Source organism: Perca fluviatilis, chromosome 22 (assembly GCF_010015445.1).
Source record: "Perca fluviatilis chromosome 22, GENO_Pfluv_1.0, whole genome shotgun sequence".
NCBI lineage: Eukaryota > Metazoa > Chordata > Actinopteri > Perciformes > Percidae > Perca > Perca fluviatilis.
In genome coordinates, this window is record NC_053133.1 from 17,574,073 (window position 1) to 17,599,468 (window position 25,396).

Genomic DNA, 25,396 nt, shown 5'->3' on the forward strand with positions numbered 1-25,396 from the left:
CAGTTTTAAAAACCCGAATGGACCGAATCAATTCAACAGTCAATCCATATCCTGTTAAACTGTTATATCCACTAATAATCCACTAATAATGTAGGAACCAGTTTGAGGTATGTGTAGTCGTTTTCTACACGGACGTATTTACGGGAACACGCACTCTGACAGCTGATTTGAGTTGTGAAGACGTGTACTTTCCGCACCGATTTCTAGTTGATTTACATCAGTATTATTTATAATATTGCCTACATTTCAATTACATTGTTTAGCGGTATTTGTTTTCCTAATGGCGACAGTAGAGGAACTGAAGCTGCGGGTGAGAGAGTTGGAAAATGAATTGATAAAGTGTAAGCAGAAGCAGTGTGCAATGGAGGATTCTCAAAGCCAGGAACTCCACAGACCGAAGATTGACAAAATGAGCGCCGAAGTTGTGGATTCCAACCCATACAGGTGACTTTTTATTTTATGATTTTGTCTTTTGACAGAATTTGTCAGGACTACTTATAGCGCTGAGAGGCTACGCCTTATGACTCACTCAACCCATATGGGAGTACTTCATTGAACAAAAGCTAATCTCAGCTGTTTTCATTGCAGTCGTCTAATGGCTTTAAAGAGAATGGGCATCGTGGAAGATTATGAGGTATGATATTTAAGGGTTGCTCTTTTTGCAATTAAGTTCTTGAGTTTGTCTTTGCTGCTCTATCCGTAACAGAAATGATCAACACCACATATATAACGTTACCTACCTATAGCAATTTCCAATATTTTCCCATTCATATCAGCTGATATTAATACCAATGTGAAATTTTGTACAAATGCAGGTGTATAAAAAAACTATCACATGGGTACCCTTAATGTTGTTTTTTAAGACCATGTGACATTTGTGCTATCATCATAAAATATGAACTGTCCTGATTTTTTTTCCACAGATTGTCAAGTGTCAGCACTGAAATATATATATATTAATAAATAAATATATATATATATATATATATATATATATATATATATATATATTATGTATGTAATGTGTGTGTGTACATGTCAATTATTTAAAAAAGTGCTCCCCTAATTAAATGACAGTTAAATGATTACTTTAGCATTGAGAAGGATGAATAATCATCTTATAATATGTTGACAGAAAATCCGGACATTCACAGTTGCTGTGGTTGGTGTTGGGGGAGTTGGCAGTGTGACAGCTGAAATGCTCACTAGATGTGGCATTGGTAAGGTAATACAAACAATTTCTTATTTATTTTACATTCACTTTTACCTGTTCATCTTCCTCAGAAGATTGTCTGCCGGTGCTTATCCCAATTTGTTTATCCTTGCGCCATCACAGTTGCTTCTTTTTGACTATGATAAAGTAGAGCTGGCCAATATGAACAGATTGTTCTTCCAGCCTCACCAGGCAGGCCTCAGTAAAGTGGAAGCTGCAGAACACACACTCAGGTATAATATTGTTTAAAGTAATTCACCTTTCCCAGAAAATAGAGACATTTGGTTTATTTTTGCTTACATTTTACTCAATTTACCCAACAGGAACATTAACCCAGATGTGTCATTTGAGACCCACAACTACAATATCACCACATTGGAAAATTTTACACATTTTATGGAGCGCATCAGGTGATTATTCCTACACTGCAGTTTCTAGTTTTACTATTCTCACTCCTCAGTGGTACAGGCCTTCACAACAAATGATTCTGTGTCTTCTCAGTTATGGAGGGCTAGAAGAAGGGAAGCCGGTGGATTTGATCCTGAGCTGTGTGGATAACTTTGAGGCTAGGATGGCCATTAATACAGTAAGTGCAGCACTGTCACAGAAAAAAGCTTTATACATGGTACTCTTGCAGATTGTATTAATTGCATCACGTTTTTCACAGGCCTGTAATGAACTAGGTCAGATCTGGATGGAGTCTGGTGTTAGTGAGAACGCTGTGTCGGGGCACATCCAGCTCATCATTCCGGGAGAGACGGCGTGCTTCGCTGTATGTCCACACACAAACATATTTTCTTTTTTATCTTTAACATTGTTACACTTTTCACTGCACAAATATTATATTCACCTCCTAGGATATTCTTAAAAAAAAAATTTTATTATTTATATTTTAATAATATTATATCTTGAAAAAATTTTTTTTGGAAAAAAATTTTTTTTTTTTTTTTTTTTTTACAGTTTTTTTTTTTTTGTTAGTGTGCTCCTCCACTGGTGGTGGCAGCTAACATCGATGAGAAGACCCTGAAAAGAGAGGGTGTGTGTGCTGCCAGCTTACCAACAACAATGGGCGTGGTCGCAGGCCTCCTGGTGCAAAATGTCCTCAAGTAAGTTATCCTTATCGGTGGGAAGCATAAAAGGTGTATTTGTCTGTAAATGTTAAGTTAAATATTATTGATTGAATTTTTTTGTCTCTCAGGTATCTGTTGAAGTTTGGCACGGTCAGTTATTATCTTGGCTACAATGCCATGCAGGACTTCTTCCCCACCATGGCCATGAAAGCCAACCCCCAATGTAATGACCGCTACTGCAGGATACAACAGGAAGAGTACAAGGTGTGTGCTTGCTGTTACCAAAAGCCCTGTTCATGGCAATATGGATGCTGCTGTACCAGTTGGGAAAGCTAACTGTGTCTGTGTGAATCTTTCCCTTCAGAAAAAAGAAGCAGAACGGCCAAAGGTTGAAGTTGTACAGGAAGAGGAGGAGGTGGTCATACACGAGGACAATGAATGGGGTGAGAAACTGACTATTTTTCCAGCTAACCATGTCAAATCTGTAAAGAAAAAAAATTGTCAACACAGTAAATCACCTTTTGTGTATTAACACACACGCACAATTGTGCTGTTCAGGTATTGAACTAGTATCAGAGGTGACTGACGCAGAGTTAAAGGCTGCATCAGGCGATGTGCCTGACTTACCAGAAGGCATTACTGTGGCTTACACCATTCCAGCTGAGGTTAGTATTCTGTAACACAACATAGGCTTAACTGGTAGTTTTACATGTTTGTGTGTATTAACTTAAAATACCTTTTCTTAAGAATGCCGCATCACAAGTTTTGAAATTGTAACAGTAAAGTCAATAAAATATTCAGTGACAGATGAGCTCCACTAAATTCTGATGATATTGTTTTCTCTTGTTTTAACTAGGATACACCAAGTGGGGAGACAGTGGGGGAGACTGAACAGAGCCTAGAAGAATTGATGGCTCAGATGAGAAAGTTGTAGGCAACAATCTGAAGATGCTATTCAGATAAGACATGCCTTTTCTCACATGTCGATTCCATTGCTTCTATGATAACAAGCATCCTCATGAAAAAGCCAATTAATGTCAAATAAACAGTTACAGAATGAATTCTTCTAACAGCTTAAGGACGAAAATGCATGAAACGTGCTTCTATGACATTTCACACATAACAAAAAATACAATTTCTAATGAAATGTCTATAAACCTAGGATAATATCATTGTTAGTGCATTAACATGTGTCACAATGTGTATTTTCTACGGTTTGGATTAGTAAATGAAAGTCCTTACCTTTTTAATGTATGTGTCATTCACTCAGCTTTAAGAAAACCTCTGCTGCAACACATTTAAACATGTTTAAGTTGTCTCAATAAAGTATTTATTAGATGGAATACAATCTTCTTGATATATTGGATGTGGTTTTTGTTATTGTCCTGTACAGCTTTTACAGATTTTAATTACATTAATACATTATTATAGAAAAACACTTAAGGTACACAGTATGTACTATATTAAGGCAATGAGACAAAGGTTTTGGTACACCCTGTACCAAATTATTACTTTATTGTATTTTAACCTGGACACTTGTGTGGTACTATTATGTTTTTGGCAAATACCTTAAAATCCTTTTTTGTTAAAGCTACAGTGGGTAAAAGAATAACAATATGCTAAAAGATTATTTTGGAACAACGCACGAAATAAAGTGCCTACCACAGCTTTAATGAATAAATGCACAGCCATTTAGTTCTGCATAAACAAAGCATGAAATCAGTATCAAAGATGTCTTCTCAGACATGGTCAATGCTTGTCTTTGGTTCTGCATTTTTTTCTTTTTGGATTACATACTTAATACTGGTAGGAAAACATTATGTAATGTAAACAAATGGTATCTTAACAGCATATAAATATACCAATTTTCCACAATATGCACATTGATGATTTTAGAGACAGAAGTTCTCTAAAATCCTTCAGTTAGGACGTCAGGAATGTCGACTTAGCAACAAAAACCGTTTGAGGTCTGATCACTTGCTAAGAGATACACAGCATGATTATACTGAAATGTGGTAATGTTTGATAGTTCATACTTAATTTCCTTTTAAAATAAGCTTGAGAAGCCCATTTAGTTTTTTACTAATTTTGGGCTATTCATTCATTCCTAGTTTACAAAAAAAAGGAAAGTTTTGAAAAAGTGCTATGATATGCCAAGCCCTCATGGCATTCCATGCCAACAAATTAATCTGTGCTGCTATTTTGCGGATATACACTGAGGCATGTGAATAGGAACACCGTGTCTTAATTAACAATTAATGTAAACCTGAGTTCCAAAAAAAGGACTGCTATAACGGAGGTCCCTTGCACACATGATTATTAGAAATATTAATAAATACTTGTGAAAAATACACAGGTTTCACAGACTAATATGGCAGACTTCATAATCATTGACATTCTATTTGACCAAACCCTAAAACCTCCATCTAGACAACAATTGCAGTGTGATGACCAGAATGGTTTCTATTTTGATAAAACCATGGGGTCTGATGTTTTCGTTTTTCGACGGTAGTTAGAGCTATCGACAGCCTGTAAGGTACTTTGGCAATAAGTGGCTGAACAGGGTCACCTCGGGGCATGTGGGAGGGGAGCAGGTCCCCTCAGACTGAATGTGTCCCCGCTGGAGGAGTGGCGGGACGGGGCGTTCCCACACACCAACGATGGCTCTGCCTCCTTTATCTCCATTGCACGTTTGTAAAGCTCTGCTGCCTTCTCGAAGTCACCCTCTTCATAGCTATTTACAAATGGAATACGAAAAAGAAAAATGATTTTAAATGTAAAACAACATTCACGATTACGCTGATTAGCCATATGGTAAATACAATCTCAAACTTCTGTACCTTAGCACAGCCAAGTTTTTTAGAGTCTCTCCGACCCGTGGGTGTGAACGCCCCAAACTATCCTCATACACTTTCAGCGCTCGTTCATAAAGAGGTAAGGCGTCACTGTGCTTCTTCTGCCAAAAACAAAGAAATTAACAGTGAGCTATGCTCTATGCAACCTAAAACACAGCTGCTCATGCTCATAACAGTCTCTAAAATAAAAACAAAAATGTACAAATAATTCTTAAGAAATATGCAAGTCGGGAATAAGTGGTACAGGCTGAATAAACATTCTCACTAGTTGGCAGTAGATTACAGCCAGGTTGACCAGTGCTGTGGCCACACTGGGGTGTTTGGGCCCAAAACTTTTTTCCCTGATTTCCAGAGACAGCTCATACAGTGGCACAGCCTTTTCCAGCTTTCCCTGTACAACACACACATCTTCAAATTAGATTCTCAGCGAACGACAAACACAGAACGAGCTGTTCAACAGACAGAATATTGAATTTTCAGTGTCAACAGGTGCGTGTCTCACTCTGCGTTTATAGAGCATGGCCAGGTGTTTGAGTGTGTATGCCAGCGAGGGGTGGTCTGGGGACAAGGCCCTCTTGCGAATATCTAGCGCCCTCTCATACATGTCTTCAGACGTCTCATACTCCCTCCGCTCTGTGTGCAGTGCAGCCAGGTTGTTGAGGGACTGAGCACAGTCTGGGTGATCTGGACCGAGGACACGCTGACGCATCTCCAGAGAGCGGGTCAAGAACATCTTGGCTGCACTGGTGAGGGCAAAGAGATGGATTTTAGATATGTTGGTGGACACACAGATTAAATTGATCAACAATCAGGTAGAAGGTGTAGTTTGAGCGAGACACAATTACATAATAAATGTCCACAATGCAGAGTGTTACATATCTTTGTTTTTTATATTTTTTGGGGGGGCTTTTTTATTTTTATTAGATAGTATAGATAGAGAGGAAAGGGGAGAGGGGGAGCGAGTGAGAGAGAGAGAGGGGAGTACACGCAATAAAGGGCCACATGTCCGATTCAAACCCGGGCTTCTGCCAATAACTCCTACATGGGGCGCACACTCTACTCGCCCTGAGTGTTACCTATCTTTGTGTGTGTGTATGCCAGCTGTAACATGTATGCCTTACTCCAGGTTGTTTTGGAGGTAGTACAATACACCCAGTTCATTAAGTGTCTTGGCAGAGTCTGCAGAGTCTTTTCCCAGGGTCAGCTCTTCCAGCTGTAGGGCTCTGCGCCTCAACAAAGTGAAGCCATACTGAAAGGAGGAGTTGACAAAAGGCATGTACATTATGACTGATTAAGTGAGTATGACTGAGCATGTGGGTATCTGTGAAACATGCTTACCATATGACCTTTCTGGCGAGCAGTCTTCTGACGGATCTTCACTGACCTCTTCCTGAGTTTCTCTGCTTGTTCATATCTGATTGTAAAAATGCCAGGTGTAGGCCATTAAACGAGTGTCACTGAGTGTTATAAGATCATCAACACAGGTGGGATGCCTCTTTGTAAACACATTGCCTGGCAGGAACAACCAATAAACTAAACTACACAAACAACAATTATAAATAACATCATGCATATCAAACGCCAAGAGAGAACCATTTACTTGTTTTGTTTCTGATAGAGCATGGCGAGTGACTCCAGCTCTCGTGCTACGCTGGCATGCTCAGCTCCATATGCATTCTCACTAATCTCCAGTGCCTGCTTGTACAGCTGCTCAGCGTTGCCATACTTCTTCCACTGAACATAAACTCCGGCCAGCTGGTGCAGAGAGCGAGCAACGCTGGGATGGTCCGGGTCCAAGGCTGTTTCCCTTATCTCAAGGGACCTCTGTAAAGGCGCTACAGCCTAGAAAAACAGACAGAAGCAAATACATGTGCAATTGTCAATATGTGCACTTTCCTAAAATAAGGTATAATGGCACTTAGTTAGGCTATGTAAGCAAATTAAACAAGAAAACTGCTATATAATGTGAGGCAGAAAAATGATCTGTGGTGAACAAAAAACATGTTTTTTTTTAGTTATTTTGAAGCTAATATTAATACTTATAATGTTGTAAACATTTATACTACCTGACTAGGGAGGCCCAGGTCTTTGAGGAAACGTCCCAAGGTCTCATACAGGTTTGCCAGCTTGGTCATGGTGTCTTCGCTCTCACAGCTCTTCTCAAAGTGTTTTAGGGAGTCAAAGTACTCAGTGGCCATGGAGCTTTTGTCTTTGCCCACATATTGCCAATAGGCTAGCAGCTCCGAGAAATGACCCCTAGAAGAAAAGAAAAAAAATTAACATCTGTAAGACTATACCTAAATAAATGTGGCAGGCTTTGCTATATCAACTTGTGTGTATGCATGCTTTGTACCTCTTGTAGAGGTTTTGGGAGACAAACAGGTTCAGGAGGCTAAGCTGTAGTTTAGTCCTATCCTCCTGCTGTTGGAATAGCCATGGTAGTTCATCTGCGACACGCCACGTCACGCAATCCTGGCTACACACACACACACACACACACACACACACACACACACACACACACACACACACACACACACACACACACACACACACACACACACACACACACACACACACACACACAGACATGAGTAACAGCAGAATGTGAGTTGTGCTGTATGAGGACAAGATGACTACTCTTATGCACCTGAGTTGCTGACTGAAGTACTGTATGAGTTTCTCTCTGTAAGAAGCCGAGCTACTTCCTCCACCCAGGAACTCCAACCTCACAGCTTCCCAAGCCTGAAAGACAAACAGACAACAACTTCAAAACTGTCTATTCATACATTTTCTGTCCCATGAATATCATAGTTTTTTTTATGCATTTTGTATTTTCATGACTTTGTTCTATAATATTCTACTGGCCAAAGCACAGTTACCTGCAGGTGTTGAAACCTGATGAGCCCACAACGGAGGGTTACAATGCAGAGTCTGTTCAGATGGTAAAGCAGAGAGGACAGGACAGGCAACTCCAGTTCTGGGAAAAGGTCTAGTACCTCTGATTCACTAACTCCATTATGGCTGGCACATACAAGGCACAGTATCTAAAGAGAGACAAAAAAAAAAAACAAGCACATATTGCTTTGCTACGTAGAGAAAGAAAATAATTCAAGGACAACATAAACATAGAGTGTTTATGTGTGTCTCTGTTAGGCCAAATAATAACTAATAGAGTACTGTATCATGAGAACACAATGTAACATGGTGAAAAAGTTTTGCAGCACACACTTGCTATTAAAACCAATAATGGTGACAAAACCCTGTGTTTAAGTGGAGAGATGTTATTGTTATTTTGTCTGGACGTAGGTCACCTCTCTCATAATGTGTTGCTCTCTGTCTGTGTTAAGGGAGTTCAGCGTCATCTTCAGTGCCAGGCGGTAGAGTGACATGGTGTCCTGGCACTGTAGACACTGCTCCAGGCTCTTCTCCAGTGACCAACCTGCTATACTGCTGGGCAGTATCAAAACACAACATATAATCCAATCAACAAAATGTTAAACATATATGGCCACACATTTAGAAATCAATCAATCAACATCAGAATTAAGACGGGTAGACCATTTAAAACCCAGATAATGCATGTTTAAGGCCTGTTATGGAATTAATTAATTTTACCAAAGTTCTTTTTTTTCTGTGACAGTTAATACATTTAGAATATTGAAACAAGAGGTGGCTAACCTGATCATCATTCTTGCCAGTAGTGTGACATACAATGCATTGCAGGTTGATGCAGAGCGACAGTGCCTTTCCAGCTTCTTCTCCTGGAGCAAAGATGCAACATTCAAGTGTGGCATTCTCCCAAAAAAACATATCGCTGCTGACAATTACAAATTTCTTCCCACACTTTCAAATCTCTTCAGAGATTTTAAAAAGGGGGATAATAACTGACCTGGTCCTTGGTAAGTTTGAGATCCATGCTCTGACACTCTGCATTAACAACGCTCCTGACCTCTCTGGGACTCAGTGGGTCTAAATGGAGTGTGGGCCATAACCTAAACAGACATGGTCCCTAAATTACAAATTAAAATACTACAGGAGCATATTTTGAAACATATACCACTGCATGACAAATAAATAAATAAATAATATATAAATAAATAAATAGCATTTTGAACCAACACAATACATAAAAAGTAACTTGGCCGGGACATTTAGTTGTGTCTCACCTCCAAGCTTGAGGACATGTCTCTACATTGACAGACACCACCACTCTGACATTAACAGGGAGAGGGTCAATCAGCCACTTCATGTGTCTTTCTGCTTGCTGAAAAAAGGAGAAAAACTTTAGAGTTAAAAAAGCTATTCAGAATAAAAAAAAACATTCCAAAGGCGACCAAAGCATGTACAGTATACTTCTAATTTGGAGTGTACCTGTATTTGGTCAATGGAGTCAATGATGATGATGATGTTTCCTTGATGGCGTGCTGATAGTCTTTCAAGCCAGCGAGGAAACTCTTCTAAGATCTTACTGGGCTCCATGGACAAGCCAGAAATAGACCAGAAGTGCTGCAGCAGCTATGTGACAACAGACAGAAAACCACAGTTATTCAGTAAGACTGAGTGTCTTCACTGGAAGTAAGCCTTTGGATGAGCCACTGAAAGCAACCCCTTACTTTGACTGTGAGACGTTTGATAATGAGAACCGGCTCTGAACTTGTGGAAAGTGGGCGACCAACAAAATGATAAAGGAACAAGGTGTTGGGGGACTGCTTCTGCAGCTGCTCAATCCTGAAAAGGAATAAAGAACAAAGATTAGACAAACCGTACTTCATGTCCTGTTCTGTGATGCCACATTGCACTATTGAAAAGAACTCACACACACCCTCTTAAAGTATGACTGACACCATAATATAGGAACAAGATGGGGTTTTTTTTTCAGAAAACAACATCTTTTACAGAGTGGGTCTTATGAAGTTCATAGGGAGATACTAAAAAAGATTAACATTTTGTATCCTTGTTTAATAGTTAGTTGAAGTGAAAAACAGGCCTAAAAGTGTTAAAATATGAGAACTACTCAACATACCTCAAAAGCATACAAAGTTGCAATGGTCACTTAATAGTTTAAGTTAAGAAGAGTCTATCAGTAGAGGGACATAATACACTCAACTGAATGAATAAGTTCTCACCATTTGGAGAGCAGGAGAGACTTTCCTGAGCCTGGACCACCAGACACCAGCAGAGGAGGGGTGGGAGGGGGAGCAGCTATCATGTCATTCAAACGATCTATATACTGAGGAGGACATCAGATACAACAGAGATTTAGAGAGATTAGAGAACAAAGTATTAGACTGGTTAAAAAGATTGAAGGCAGGGTTGGTAATGTTGAAAAGCTAGCAAGATTTTAAAGTAGCATCTCCTCAGGCCTCTACTAACCCCTCTCCCTGCCCTCAGGGCTCCAACCCACACACAGACGCGTACGAGCACCGCTGCATCGCTGCTTCAGAGCAGAGCGGACAAAGGACGGCAATTTTATTTCGTATTCTCGTTCACCGATAAGCAAAGACCTAATATTATCATACCAAATGTTTAAAACAAACATGACTACTGTTAGCAATGTGGCAACGATGCGTATTGAGCTCAGGCTCATACACGGGAGGGGTAGAATACACGCAGCGGGGCACGGAGGCCTTTCATTGGTTATTTCCAAGCAAACAGCGAGGCAGTGATTGGTGGACGTTTTACAGAATTAAAGCAGCTGCAGATGATGGATCTTTTTTTTTTTCAGAGCCCGTAAGTTATTTTTTGCTGTTGGAGTGTAAAGACCATTTCAATCAATGTATAAAAAAAGTGTATATTGGAAATAGTTACCAACCCTGCCTTTAAAGCTAAAACGAGGAGAACATCTACTTGGCCTGGGATGATATGGTTTTGTCCCGATTTTATTACTTCACGATCCATGGGTGCCAATTCGATTTGTATTGCAATTTTCATTTATTGCGATTCGATGGTATTGAGTATTACAATTTTCTTTTCCTTCTTTAACAAAAACAAAAGTACTAACACACTTCTAGAGACAATATTTCATGAGACATTTCTAAAAACAAATTGTTTTCTAAAAATAATGCACATCACATCAGTCAGTCAGTCAGTCTGACATGTATAAACAGAAAATATTTAGGTGAATCATTGGTAAAAATAAAAACCCATGATACATTCAAATTCTTTCCCACCCTAATATCCACCCTACCTTCTGGAAGCCTAACTGGGAGGTGGTGCTGCTACGGGCCTGCTGGTAGGACTCAATCTGTTCCTGCTCGTCATGCAGGTCCCACAGCACGTCTCCTGAGTCTTCCTCACGTCCCTCCTCTATCCCAGAGTCCTTAGAGTCGACATCTGCTCCTTCAAAAGCCAGCAACTCCTACATGGTGAGGTATAAGTGAAAGTTAAAAAGCTGTCAGGGACAGAAAGGATGAACATAAATCACTATACACACACAACACAATTGAAGTGAAAAAAAAGACTGATGTTGCTGACAGTCTGTACCTGTTTGATGACTTTCTCAAGTTGAGAATAAATCAGTGCAGCACCCTCTTCTGCAGAACCACTATGATCCACCACCTGGGTTAGTGTTCAAAACATGTAAGCACAAGCGCTGTGTGTCATCCAGCAATCAGGAAAAAAATACAGAATGTCAATTTTAAAAAGGCAATAAACACACAACTTCTGCCTTTTGCTTACAGTTAATAGTGGAATCATACAGTGAAAGTAATCTGTATAAAGACTATTTATCAAAAAGCACATACATATTCTCATGACTATAAATGTCATACCCATTTATAGAATGCACTTTATAGAACGATCTAACCTTGGATACTTTGTGAAATATCGCCTTCTCCTTGTTCATTTCTTTTTTGGCACATGCAAACCTTGACTTTAGCAGCCTTGTCTGCAGCATTGACCCTTTCTAGCAGTTCCCTGGTGGGTCCAGTCAAATTGTGATCTTCTTCAGTCCTGAGGTAGAGCACTAGTGGATGGCCATCTGGATTCTTCACAAAAGCCTCCTCACAATCCTCCACCACAGAGCTACACACACGCATGAGTATCGGAAGACATTTTCATATAAATAAACAATATATTGTGCAATCTTAACTACATGGGGATATCCTAGAGAGGATACGTATAGGACTTAGTGTACCTGGTGACAGTAGATTTGACAAGAAGCACACACACAGAGCTCCTTTCAATCTCCTGCTTGCGCTCAACAGCGTAAGAGGCAGCATTCTCCTCTGGGAAGCAGACATTCAGGTAGAAATGGCCTAGACCCTCACACATTCTCCGTAACACAGGAGAGTGTTTCTGTAATGAAAACATGAAGCAACGATTTACCAGACAAGGATTTATGTCAGTTCTCTACCAGGTTAACTCACAATGGCTTTCTAAGAGTCTGACATTTAGACTAGTATTGACTTGAAACTAATTTCCTGACAGTAGATTGCAGGTAATGTAAGACTAAATGCGGTTCTAAATAAACCTCTAAAGTATATGTATGTTGAACTTCAGTTGTAATGCTGCCTGTCAATAGAGACACAATGATTATTATTTCAGCAATATTTCAGGGAAGACCAACAAGCACCAAGAGCAAGCACCTCTGTAATGTTTTTTTAAACGTCCCATGAAGATGAAAAACAATGTGCAACAATATCCCATGAAAACAGAATATTTATAGTTTGTTTATTACATTGCACATCTAACCAACCTTAATAAAGACATCAAGCTCAGCTTTGGTCTCCTGGGTAAAGATTAGGTAGCAGCGCACTGTGTTACTCCATAAGGCCTGGGGTAAATGAGGGGAGACCTGAAGCAGACTGGCCACTGCAGCATCCCAATCATCTAACACAAACACACATGAGAAAAGTTACGAGACAAACACATGAAGAGATAAGTAAATGCATACTTCAAAGGCACAAACATAAATAAACACCTATTAAGAAAGTTATAATAGGTAGGTAAAGTATGTAGAGGTCTATTGTTCTATAAAAGTAGAATTCTTTTTTTCAGTGTCATAGTAGCCACTATGGCCACAGTGCAAACATGTTTGCCTACATATCACAATGCCTCTCTTCTTTCTATAGACTTAATGAGGTTTACTTACCTCTGCTCACATTTGCAAAGGGTCCCTCCACATCTATTAAACTGTGGGCAAACTCCGGTCCACGGAACGTCTGTTGCAACTGCATCATGCTACCCATAGAGGGCTCACTTCCCAGCACACCACCAGACCAGTACTCACACTGTGTCCCTGCAGCTAAAGGCATACAGTAAATAAAAAATACTATGTTTTTGAAGATTTTATCATACAAACACAACCTTCGATTTTGTATTCTAATGGCAACTGGTACGATAGATGGATGAATAAAACAAAGAAAAGGTCCCAACACAGCTAGATTTCTGGGTCTTACCAGTAACCGTGGTTTGGTTGTCATCTGAGTCAGAATCATTTAGGTCATAGACCTGAATGCCCTGAGCTTGCAACTGTTGCAGTTTGGCCTCCAAGTCCCTCTTGGCGCGCAGGAGATCCTGAATCTCCTTTTCTTTTGTCTCCCGGAAAATCTGGTGGTCATTGAGCCACTTGGTTAGGGTTGCAATCATGATTACTGGAGAGAATGCTCCACAGTAGTAACACATGCAATGTGGTTTACCTTAAACTGTCGTTTTACTTTGTCCCTGTCATGTTCAAAAGTGGCAGCCCTCTCCATAGCTTGATACTTTGCCTCAAGAGCACTCTCTTTTTCTCTAAGGATCTTCTGGTAGGTCTTCTGCAGAGCCTATTGTCACAATGAAAATGAACATCATAATAAGAACTGTTAAAACATTAAATGTTGTAGCCTTAAGCGTATGCTTTAATAAGTAGGTAGTCTCTGGATCTCAGTAGTCTCCTGTTAATTAATGTTACCTGTAGCTCAGCCCTCAGCCTCTTGTTCTCCTCATCCAGCTTGGACTCCTTCTTTTGCATGGATGAGATCTCATTATTTTTACTAACGCGAAAAATTTCATACTCTTTACGGAGTCTTTCATACTCAGCAGCATACTCTAGATCCACAGAACCTGTGGATTTAAAACTGGCCCCAATCACCCGAGGTCCTCTGCGAAAGGAACTGCGCAGGAGTCGGGCTTTTGGCTTGACCTCAACTGGGATCTCACAGGCTTCCCCTCCTTCACCTCCATATCCATCCTCAATTACCTCTCCTGGGCTGACCAAAGAGGATGCGGTGCCCATGGTGGCAGCCTAAGCCATATAAAAGTAATCAGCCTTTTCGGATGCCCATAGCTGCTCCTGTGCGATTACAGACAAGACAGGGAGTAGTAACGTTAGTGACAACTACTGAAAAGTTTTCTAGGCTGTGGGAAATGATTGATTGGCATTTTTGTGTCCTAATTTGGTTTCTCCGTGCTGTATCGCAAACGCAAAACAGCTAACGTTAGCCTTAGTCAGTGTAACGTTATAGTTACAGCCACGGAGCTAACTTGCTTTCTACTAAAGCAACAGCTCATACGACAGCTATTTTAGAGGAGCGCCTCCAGCAGCTGAAAGGTAACGTTACGTTACGTGTTTTCACTTAACGTTAACGTTTTAGCTTAGCTAGCAATTCCTATCCGCCAATAACAATAAAGAAAATATTCGGTTAGCTAACGTAACATTTCCGAAATAGCCGTTCAAAACGCTCGTCGCGACATTTATTGATGTAATGTTAAAAACTGAAGGTATAACACAATCACTTTTGTACATATTTTAACTTCTACAGAATATTGACTAACATCTGAAGTCTTCAGTGAAAACATTAAAGCTACGTTGAACAAACAAGAATAAACTCACGGTCCGCTCCCTTCACAGCTTCTCCAGCTTCTTCTTGGCTGCCTTGGTAACAGGTCATAATACGGGTGCTCGCACAAGTCAAACTGGGTAAAGTCAAATTTCTTCCGTAACTGTACAGAGCCCACTTGGCAGGTTTAGTATTAAGCCAATCATTATGCCATAGTTATATAACAATAGTTACTGCACATTACAGTCATAAGTCACTTGTGTCATGGACAATGGTTTGTCCTGCAGAACTGTTGTGGAGAGGATCAGTCTGTTGCAGCATATACACAAATAACCTGTTATGATGATAGCCTATTCAAGTGATTCACCAAATCATACATTGTGTTTGCAAGGGCTTGGGCCTGTGTTGGAGTAGCCTAGTTGTAAGCTATTGTATAGCCTACTGAACTTTATCTTCTGCCACCATGTCTTGGACGAGTTGCTGACAAGATGACATGCTAACTAAGGTGATTTTTTTTTTTTTACTTCCTCAAAAAGTTTAGTGATCTAAATGTAGAAATGAAATGATGTTACTGTTTGATCACATCTTTTGTGTAACATCTAAACTACTGTACAGTGGAAGCTAATGTTTATGTTACCATTACAAATAATCAAGATACATTTGACATCCAATTACATAATGTGTGCATGTAAAATGTAGGAAATAAAATTTTTTTCTTGATGGGGGTCACTGTCATTGAAGCCCTGTATCTCCTTCTCAGATATATTCATTGTTGTTGTTGTGGAGAGGTCAGCCTGTTGCAGCATAGACACAAATAACCTGTTATGATGATAGCCTAGTCAAGTGATTCACCAAATCATACATTGTTTTTGCAAGGGCTTGGGCCTGTGTTGGAGTAGCCTAGTTGTAAGTTATTGTATAGCCTACTGAACTTTATTGTTTGCCACCATGTCTTGGACGAGTTGCTGACAAGATGACATGCTAACTAAGGTGTTTTTTTTTTACTTCCTCAAAAAGTTTAGTGATCTAAATGTAGAAATTAAATGATGTCACTGTTTGATCATGTCTTTTGTGTAACATCTAAACACAGTGGAAGCTAATGTTTGTTACCATAACAAATAATCAAGATAAATTTGACATCCAATTACATAATGGTTTTGCTCATAAATTATCAAGTGTCACACACACCCGAGTATTTGACCTACAAAGGCTTTCTAAACAGCATGTCTCAAACAGCACTGACCACCTCAGATGATACCTGGTAAATAGGAGGGATATTCTTATTTTGTATATTTTACCTGTGCAGTAGGCCTATTTGATTATTTTGTGTGCCTGCATTTTAGAAATCCATTAATGTGTTAAGCCAAGGTTGAATGCATTCATCACATCTAAACAATCTCATTATTCAAAAAAGGACAATTTGCTTGAAAATATTTATTGTCTACATAATATTTGTTGCCCATTGATCATCTTCTTTTCCAGAACAGCTTAAGCAATCTGTCCCTGTATGCACGGTTCAGGAAGAAATACATCACTGGATCCAGTACACCACTAACACAGGTCAGTGCAGATGTGATCCGATTGGCTCTTCCTAGTGACTCGCGGCTTGCTGCAGTCATATGGCCGTGACTGTGACTTTCAATGTATATTACCCTGCTCACATGGTAGGGCACAAATGCAAACAGGAAGTTCATCACAATGAGGATGATCATTCTTACAGCTTTGTGCTTCATTGGTCGTCTTCCCTGTTGCTTCACTGTCCTTAGTTTCAGCAGAATCAGTATGTAGGACACCATTATGGTGGTGAGGGGAAGAATAAATGCCACAACAGTGGAAGCTAAAGCCGTGGGAGATGTCTTTTCTAGATACAGCTTGTTGCAGGTGCCAGTTGAGTTGTTCGTCATGTTCTTTTTAGAGAAAAGTATAGGGCTCATAGACACAATAACTGTCGCCCAAAGTATGCCGACAACTATCTTTGCATACGTAGCTTTCCTAACTGACTGTGATTTCATAGGTAGAACCACAGCCAGAAATCTGTCCAGGCTGATGAAACTCATTAAGTATAGGCTGCAGTACATGTTAAGGTAAAAGAGGAAGCCTGCTAGTTGACAGAGGACATGTCCAAAAGGCCAGTGGCTGTCAGACAGGTGGTAAACTATGCGCATGGGTAAAATAAGGATGTAAGAGATGTCTGCTACAGAGAGGTGCATCAGGAAGACCTTAGATGGAGACATGCTGTGCTGGTGAAGGAAGGCCCACAGAGCCAAGGCATTCCCAGGCACAGCAATGATGAAAATCAGCATGTAAAATGTGGAAAATATAATGTTCTCTTGATGGGGGTCACTATCATAGAAGCCTCGTATCTCCTTCTCAGAGATGTTCATTGTTGTTGTTGTGGAGAGGATCAGCCTGTTGCAGCATAGACACAAATAACCTGTTATGATGATAGCGTGGTCAAGTGATTCACCAAATCATACATTGTTATATCATAACAAAACTAAGAACACAAGGTTTGTGCTTGTGACAAAAAGATGACTCGTTTGATGTATGAAAATATAAACCCACATGTAAATGAGGCTTAGAAACAGGAACTGTCTTTACAAGGCTTTAGCCAGTGTTGCAGAAGACACATTTAATCTAAAAAACTATTTCAGTCATACAACACAATTTGCACGACTGCACATTACATTCAGAATGTAAACATGTTTTTATTGAATTTAGATACATTTGTATAAACTAGTGAAAAACATAATTTTATATGGCAAACAATATCTGATAGTTGTAGTTCACCTTGCTGTACATTGATGTAATGAACTGCAAAACCCACCATCCAGTGCAATTAGTTGAAGTATCACAGAGTATACCAATGTAAACATATTGACACTACCCCCTAAACCCCAGTTAATGATTTAAAAAAATTGATTTTAAAGATTTTCCAAAGATAACCAATTGCTCTCTTGCAGTTAATAAAATAAATAAATGTTTTAGGTAGTTTAAATGCTAAAACTTACAAAATGGTGTAACACGCTGTAAAGCACCACTAATCTTTGTCATCTAATCCTGTTATCCATTGCAAGATTGTAAGAGTAAATTTAAGGCATATAGCCCTCACATGTTGCACTGTAGCAATCCTCGTTAATATAATTCATATTCATATTCTTACCTTTAATCGTAGAGATACAGAATGCCAAATTCTTCTATATATGTACCGTCAGTGGGAAACACTAGTTTGAGAAGAGACAGGTGAAGTGGAAGTCAAAACTGGAGAACTGCTCTGGTTTGTGGTGCATGTCCAGTTTCACATTTACACACACACACACACACACACACACACACACACACACACACACACAAACAGGAAGCAAGAAACGTATAACAATAAAAACATTGAAGCTCAATGCATTACAAGCATGCAAGTCTTTATTTTTGCTACTCCAACACAGTTTTTGTCTTTACCACATTGCTCCTTTATAGTATGATTTAAAGCTTTACAAAAATGAGAGAAAACCAGATATTTACAAAATCTATCTGTGCAAACATAATTCTTCTTTTACACCACTCTCCTAAAGTATTTGAAAGGCATGCATACAAATAAACTTTGGTATGTTAACAAAACTACTTATTTTCTTAGTAGAAGCATCTATGTACATGTGGTAGAACTGATTCACTTTTTAGTACAGTTTACATTTAGACAACAATACATGTTAACTTAACAAACCAAGACCAGCAGACACTGAGGTCAATACTTCAGCCATCACACCAAGAGAGTGCATGTAAACTCCCCTAAATCTTGTGACTGAGTTAGGCCTGAAGTGAGTCATTGTACTACAACTTTGGCAAATAGGCACACTAAAATGAAAACTTTTGTTATTTATCATAACAGCTTTACATATCTGTAAAAGAAATTGGCAGTTCATATGGGTGAAAAATGATAAAATTCTCTTGGAAAACAAGTTAACAATGAATTCAACTTTTAAACGTCTGTATACATTATGTATACACTCATAAAAGGCATTTACAAGGGCTGTGTTGAATGTCTGGCAACATAAGAAATATAGAAGATTAAATATACTATGGTTATTCAATCTCTGGTTTGAAAAATAAAACAAAATTTTTACATGGTACTTTGTGATTGTACATCAACTCTATATTCCCTATTCATAGCTATAGCAAGAAAAATAGATTTCCAACACCATGAGAGCCTTCCACTTCAACTACAAAGTGGTAAAACTACACATTTTTTTATTAAAATATTTTGTCAGAACATCTGGTACACCTCCAAAAAACAATCAGAATCTAAGTAAGTATTTTTCAAAACTGAAAATTGCAATTTATAGGAGATAAGCATTGGTGTGAGAATGTGAGTGTCAAATAAAACATGAAGTGGGGGAGTGCATCACTTAATACTTTTACAAAAACGTTCAAAAACAGAAATAAAAACAGCAAACCAAAACTATATATAATGAAACATGACCAGCTCTACCTGCTATGCGGTAAAGCCAGAGGGGCGATAATGAGGCTAGGTAGTGTCCTTAGCTGCTGTGGCTGTTGGGATGCAGGATTTGCCGCTGCTGCCGTTGTGGGACCTGTAGCTGGTGAAGCTGGGGGTGTGTATGGTGCGGATGCTCTTTCCACCTGGGCCCAAAGGTGTGGGCGACAGAGGGGAGGGGGAGGAGGATGAGGAGGAGAATGAAGAGGAGGAGGAGGAGGAGTGCACTCGACCATTCTGAGTCTGCGAGGAGAACGAGAGAGCTTTACCTGTGTGCTGTGAGGGTGTGGGGAGTTTGAGGGAACCGTTAGACAGGGAGGGGATGTGGGAGGAGGGTTGGGAACCTGAACGAGGAGTGTGAAAGGACAGGATGGATGACTTTGTCACAGAGGAGGAAGAGGAGGAGGAGGAAGAGTTAATGGGATTAGTAGCATCTGAGTTTGGTGCAGACTGGGAGCTGCCTTTAGTAGAGCTAGGATAAAAAGCAGGGATTTTAGAGGTGGGTATAGTAGGGGAAGTAGTTTTATGATCCCCTCCCACTCTTTTAGCACTTCCGTTAGCCTGCAAACAGAGATGCCAAAACAGATACTGGTTGTCAAAAAAGAAATCTGGTCAAATAATACATATGAAAGGCAAGACGATGTTAAAAAAAAACTACAAGTTATACACATAGACACTCACTAAGACTACACAAACATTAATATTGCTGAGACACAACTAAAAGACACCAAAACATATACAGGTCTGTTTTTACTAGGTTATATGAAGAGTGAGACACATTGAACTGAGAGACATGTTACCAAGAAACAGAACACTGCAAGGGTTAGACCGTGCGATGGCAGACAGGAGGGGCATCTCTACAGACTGCCTCTGTTAAGAGTTAGGCCTTGTTAAGGGGCTGTGGGGGGGGGAATTCACAAGGCAAAGATGCATACGAAGGCTGGAGAGAATGAATAACATGAATAACAGTGGGGTTAGAAGTTTGAAGAGTGGGAGCAGACAGGGGGAAATGTGGGCTGGTATTCCACTGAAACTGACGGTGCAAGATGGTGAGTTGTGGCGTGGTCTTGAGGGTAAGGAAATATATCACCGTGAGGTTAAGAAGCTGTGCAGTAATGTTGGGTTTGAGCAGAGGTGCATTGTAAGAAGGGAGGAGCATAGCCGAAAAGTCAGTTAGGTTTGTGTTTTAACGTAGCCATAAGCATCCTGGGATTTGGCAACACTGTTTAGGAACTCAGCTGTGATGGGAACTGGAGATGTGATGATGACAGAGTAGGATTCCACTTTTCTTTGCCATTTTTCCTTCTTTTTTTTGTTTAGTCACCAACACAGTGAAAACCATGAGCAGTGTGGACATGCAAAAGCATACAGTACAGTGATGTTATGGGGTAACAGTCAAGAGTCAAACATGCCTTCTTGTCAGAGCAGACTCGAGAGAAACATTGACAGATCCACAGTCGCCACCGTGGTGACTTTATTATTATTTTTTCAACACTTGAAATCTCACAGCTTTGGTACTCTTTTTTTCCTAATAATACATGCCTCATGTTTTTTTTATCCCTATATGTTTGATTCCTTTTGTCTCTGGTAAAACCCTACAGTAAAACTACCTGTCGGAACTGCCTCTGAGCGTCCTGCAGTTTTTGCTGTTTTCCTGCTTTGTCAGTAGTACCCGGCGACTGCCTGGACTTCGCAGACAAAGGGACGGGCATCCGACTAGTAGGGGAAGCGACACTGGTGTTCTGCAAGGGGATCCAAACGAAAAACAAAACAAGAAATAAAACAAAAGAAAGAAAAAACACACCATATAGGAAGCATGAAAAATCAAGGCACTAACAGGTAACACCTCAACGATCAACACCGTGAAAGATCATGCACCCAGTGGGACCATTAACCTTTAATTCAATACACAGTAGTACATGCAGTCAAGAATAAGGAAGATATCAGAGCTTAATCATCATGAGAGTGTTTTTGATGATGAGTTCGCCACTTGCTGAAAACCTCAGAGGTTTAGCAATGAACTGAAAAACATGGTAGCCAGGAACCCAACAAAATGCCACCCCCAATCATGGCACCATGATTTCACAGAGGGAGAAAGACACAGGGGACATTTCCAATAATTCCAAGCACCCATGGAGTGGATTAATGATTTTGTAATTTCAGTGGTTAGGGTTGGAGTGAAGGGAGGTTGTAAACTGAAAAAGAAGGACCCAAAGCCTCCCTGAGCAGCAAGAGCTAGAGAGAGACCTGTTGTACGGTGCTGGGGACACTGGGGACGGTTGTGGTGGTGGTGGTAGTAGGGATGACTACAGGGCGAGGAAGGAGCTGAGGTTTAGTCTTCTTCTGCAAATAATTTTTGCTGGGTACCTTAGGGCCTGACCCTCTGGAGGTAGGGAGAGAGGAGGACCTCTTCAGCCCCACTCCTTCTGAGCTTTTCCCATTCCCTGCTTTAGCTTCCTCCGTGAAGACTGGCTCCCCAGGGGAGCATGGTCCCATCTCACTGATAGTGGTCTCCAGCTGCTTGATGGTCTGCTCCAGGCTGTCCAGTGTCTTGTAGGTGTTTTTCCGGATCTCATCCGTCCTGTAGAGGGAGTCGGAGTTCTGTCTCTTCAGCGCGACTGAGCCTGTTGCCTTGGGAGCATCTGCCAAGGATTTTGAACGTGTGATCTCAAATCTCTTTGCTTCTTTGTGTTGCTTGACAGTACCGTCGGGTTCCTCCTCGTCTTCATACACAACCACCTGTAAAGTCTTCTTGCCTGACTTGGTGCCCGTGCGAATCGCCTGGGTCAGTGCGGCCAGCTGTTTCTTAGGGAACTTAAACTTGAACTTCTTCTTAACATCCTGCTTGGCGTCACCATTTGACTCAGAGTTTACACCACTGTCCGTCAGCTCAGAGATTGAAGACGAAGATGAGGATGATATGCTAAAGTGGTCTGCAGTGACCCGTGACGTGATGACGTTTATGCCGTCGACCACCTCAGTCCCTCCCGCTTTAACCTGCAGCCCACCACTCCTCTCCGTGTCCGACTCCTCACTCTCCTCCTCGATGCACTCTGCCGCGAGCATCCTGTCCAGTTCCTCCTCACATTCAAAGACGGTGGACAGGCGCTTGTATGCTGAACGGATGTCCATGGGCTCGTCAAAAATGATGATGACGGGCTTCTTGTTAAAGCCATTATCTTGTGGCCCATTGGGATCTGCTGTGGCGTTCCCTCGGTTAGTGGCGCTACCCACAGTAAAAGTCTGGACACTTCCTTTCTTGGCATTGACCAGGTCCTGGTACTCGCCACAAGACAGGGCCTGGACTTTGCTGTTAGTGATCATAAATGCTATGTTGTCAGGGGGTGGAGGTGCCTCTTCTCCAGGTAAGTCAGGACTAAGACTAGCCTCCTCATTACCCTCCTCACAGTTAGCTTTAGGTGGATCACTATCCTCACTAAGAGCCTTTTTAGGTGGAGCAAGGTAACTTTTAGGCGCCTCTCTTAAAGTACTGGTTGTTGTGGTTGCCACAGGCTCAGGTATTATATTCTTACTAGCAGAAACATGTTGCTTGATGACTTTACTTTTCTTTTCAGCGTTAATTTTATTTAGGTTTTTCCCCTTCTCCATTTCTGCACTGGTCTTCAAGGATTCGGAGCGTTTAACTTGCTTCCTTGGAAGTTTGAATCCTTTCAGTCCCACAGGTTTAGGTGATATAGGTGGAGGTGTTATAGGTGGGGGTGATTTGGGTGGTGGAGACAGTGGCGGCTGCTGCTGGCTTGGAGAATTGTCGTTAACATTGACATTTGACACCTGTGATGGAGGTTGTGTGGGCTCTCGGTGTTCGGGGGTTTCCTCCGTTCCTGGTGGGGGTGGATGCTCTTTGGGAATCTGGCCAGTCACATAGTATATGACCTAAAAAAGTAAAGAAGTAGCTGTTTAAAATCTCTCAAAATCTAGAACAAACATGAACTATACATTAATATAATTAATAAAAGAAAGTCATACATACCCCTTGGCTCTGTCGGACAGTAGTATTCCCATTTTCATCTGTGTCTGGGTCTTTATCCTCTCGAGTGGGCTCTGAGCTCTGCTAGGACAGTGTGTGAGGGAATAATATTACTGTGCAACTGGTGTGTCAGGTTGCTGTGGTTTAAGTGTGAATTCACATACATCGCAGTAACATCCGCAGCACTGCATTGGGCAATTACCTTCTACAAGGCAACAGCAAAATATACTGTATTTGATATTAAATGATGTATATCCAACTGCATGCATGGAAAATGAATAAATCTTACTTTTTAAAAGCTAAGACTATAAGCTGCTTTATTTTACAACAGCCAAATCAGCTTCTTTTTGATGGTTAAATCCTGTCGGTTCTTTTTTGCACTTCCACTGTTGATAATACAGCAATTAAGTTTTCATTTTAACAAGAAACTGTCTCTACTTCCGGTTCTAGAGAATTAAAATAACCTTTACACATCCTGGTTTACATCTTGTTCACACAGTACATCCTGCTAGTACTACGCAACGCGCCTCTCACACTAATTCACTTTAGGGAAATAATTGGGTCTGTTACCATCTTACTTTAACTTGGTTGTAAACTAGTCAAATATGTTGCACATGAACATACCTGTCCTTGTTGTCACATAAATTAACAAAATCATATTAAATGTGTGTATTGTTTAATCAAAATGTGAAAAAATATAGGTTTGTGTTGGTTATTTAGGTGTAAAGCTGGGAAAGCAAACTGAAGTCAAGTTGTGCAAAGACAAAGAGAAACAGAAAAGTAATCCCTCAGAAAAGTATAAGTGGGGGAGAGAAGCATGCAAAGGGGCCTGACTGACCTCTAGTGAACCAAGTCTGCAAAAACAGTTTGTGTCTGCAAAGTGAGTTTTAACTATGTTGTTTCTCTCAATTGTCAATCAGAATCAGAAATATTTTTTCTGCTGATTTTGTATTAAGACACGTAATTAAAGAAAGACACAAGACGATTTAATTGCCTGTGGAATACAGTGCCGAGGTCTTTATTGACAAGTGATAATTAAATCAGTGGCAAAACACATCAATGTCTGGTCCAGGCACACAAAAGACACAGCATCTATTCAGAGGCTTCATTTTATGCAGACTTAATCCTGAAATATATTCAAGCTGAGATATCCGGCAGAACCAAAAGAGGGAAGGAAACTGAGGCAGCAAGGAAAGGAGCTTTTTGGAGGCAGCTGTTACAGGTTTCTCTCGAGCCAAAGCAAGGGTGCAGAAGTTGTAGAAGGGTTAAGACACAGCCATCCATTGTATCAGACAGTGGGCAGAGGCAGGCAGTTAGGTGGGTAGCTGCACGGCGACGTATATTTTACCTTTTTCTCTTTGAGGGGCAATAAGGCCCCTGGTCTTAGTTCTCTGATTTGCGGTTCAATTCGAGAGGTGGGTTCTACCAAATTTTTCACCCCTACATCCTTAACTGTGCACTTCTGGAATACCTGAAGAGTGAAGAAAAGTGAAGGGGAAATGGGAACAAGGATTTTGAGGAGGACTTTGTCACGGCTGTAGAACCCGACACGTGACAAAGTTACAATCAAAATCAAGTTAACTCCTTCGGCGACTGTGAGTGCTCATCCTTTTTCCAGAAAGACAACCACCATGGGAAATAATGAAAGACCCACTCCCGCAATGAAGAAATCAACCAAAACCAACGGACAGTACACTAATTGATTGTTTTTATTCACGTTTGAGGGAGTGTGTGAGAGCTTAAGTGTACATGTGCATCTAACCTGGAGCTCTGCCATGATCTTGTCCCCTTCATCCTCCTCCTCTCTGGTAAAAGAAGCAGTGATGGGGGGAGGGGTGGCTGGCTTCGGCTTGGTCTCTGGTGGCACCTTGTTGGGCTTGGGTTGGGGACTGGGAGGTGGAGTGTCCTCTTCACCCTCCTATTAGAATTTTTAGAAGAAAATAATGTAGTCATAACTTTTCCAACCAGCCAGGCTAGCTGTATCCCCCTATTCTTCAACTCTTTATGTTAAACTAAG

The 25,396-nt window shown here is 40.6% G+C and overlaps 4 protein-coding genes across 24 annotated transcripts in view; 1 reads left to right on the forward strand and 3 right to left on the reverse strand.

Annotated features, from left to right (window-relative positions):
- Nucleotides 1-147: 147 nt before the first annotated feature.
- Nucleotides 148-3,631, forward strand: uba5 (ubiquitin-like modifier activating enzyme 5). Its single transcript, XM_039790499.1, has 12 exons — nucleotides 148-444; nucleotides 589-634; nucleotides 1,136-1,225; nucleotides 1,337-1,446; nucleotides 1,537-1,623; nucleotides 1,715-1,799; nucleotides 1,881-1,985; nucleotides 2,192-2,319; nucleotides 2,412-2,547; nucleotides 2,648-2,726; nucleotides 2,842-2,948; nucleotides 3,140-3,631. Exons 1-12 carry the CDS (start codon nucleotides 281-283, stop codon nucleotides 3,215-3,217), a joined length of 1,215 nt encoding a protein of 404 aa, XP_039646433.1. The 5' UTR covers nucleotides 148-280; the 3' UTR covers nucleotides 3,218-3,631.
- Nucleotides 3,597-15,018, reverse strand: nphp3 (nephronophthisis 3). 3 transcript variants are annotated; one of them, XM_039790489.1, is made up of 28 exons: nucleotides 14,956-15,018; nucleotides 14,035-14,415; nucleotides 13,781-13,906; nucleotides 13,541-13,691; nucleotides 13,234-13,386; nucleotides 12,838-12,971; nucleotides 12,277-12,437; nucleotides 12,008-12,164; nucleotides 11,625-11,699; nucleotides 11,329-11,499; nucleotides 10,268-10,371; nucleotides 9,755-9,869; nucleotides 9,513-9,656; nucleotides 9,308-9,405; nucleotides 9,031-9,133; nucleotides 8,820-8,902; nucleotides 8,453-8,591; nucleotides 8,021-8,185; nucleotides 7,789-7,883; nucleotides 7,492-7,614; nucleotides 7,205-7,394; nucleotides 6,739-6,980; nucleotides 6,477-6,552; nucleotides 6,260-6,387; nucleotides 5,641-5,881; nucleotides 5,404-5,529; nucleotides 5,124-5,239; nucleotides 4,849-5,017 (listed from the first exon to the last, which is right to left on the reverse strand). In XM_039790489.1, exons 2-28 carry the CDS (start codon nucleotides 14,356-14,358, stop codon nucleotides 4,849-4,851), a joined length of 3,909 nt encoding a protein of 1,302 aa, XP_039646423.1. In that variant the 5' UTR covers nucleotides 14,359-14,415; nucleotides 14,956-15,018. The 3 variants fall into 3 exon arrangements, with proteins under 3 accessions (XP_039646425.1, XP_039646424.1, XP_039646423.1); XM_039790491.1 differs by lacking the exon at nucleotides 14,956-15,018 and having other exon boundaries at nucleotides 3,597-5,017; nucleotides 8,453-8,588; nucleotides 14,035-14,358; XM_039790490.1 differs by lacking the exon at nucleotides 14,956-15,018 and having other exon boundaries at nucleotides 3,597-5,017; nucleotides 14,035-14,358.
- A 1,303-nt stretch (nucleotides 15,019-16,321) lies between these two features.
- Nucleotides 16,322-18,220, reverse strand: LOC120552117 (uracil nucleotide/cysteinyl leukotriene receptor). The gene is made up of 2 exons (XM_039789852.1): nucleotides 18,066-18,220; nucleotides 16,322-17,311 (listed from the first exon to the last, which is right to left on the reverse strand). Exon 2 carries the CDS (start codon nucleotides 17,284-17,286, stop codon nucleotides 16,369-16,371), a length of 918 nt encoding a protein of 305 aa, XP_039645786.1. The 5' UTR covers nucleotides 17,287-17,311; nucleotides 18,066-18,220; the 3' UTR covers nucleotides 16,322-16,368.
- An 84-nt stretch (nucleotides 18,221-18,304) lies between these two features.
- si:ch211-285f17.1 (sickle tail protein homolog) overlaps nucleotides 18,305-25,396 on the reverse strand; it is a 119,430-nt gene continuing 112,338 nt past the window's right edge. For 9 of the 19 annotated variants that reach the window (XM_039789840.1, XM_039789834.1, XM_039789836.1 and 6 more), the window contains 6 exons: nucleotides 25,142-25,297; nucleotides 24,728-24,850; nucleotides 23,383-23,463; nucleotides 21,639-23,285; nucleotides 21,002-21,145; nucleotides 18,305-19,952 (listed from right to left, as the gene is read on the reverse strand). In XM_039789840.1, coding sequence (XP_039645774.1) covers nucleotides 19,422-19,952; nucleotides 21,002-21,145; nucleotides 21,639-23,285; nucleotides 23,383-23,463; nucleotides 24,728-24,850; nucleotides 25,142-25,297 — 2,682 coding nt within the window. In that variant the 3' untranslated portion in view covers nucleotides 18,305-19,421. The remainder of the gene's footprint in view (nucleotides 19,953-21,001; nucleotides 21,146-21,638; nucleotides 23,286-23,382; nucleotides 23,464-24,727; nucleotides 24,851-25,141; nucleotides 25,298-25,396) is intronic. The other 10 variants (XM_039789848.1, XM_039789850.1, XM_039789832.1 and 7 more) reach the window with 9 other exon arrangements.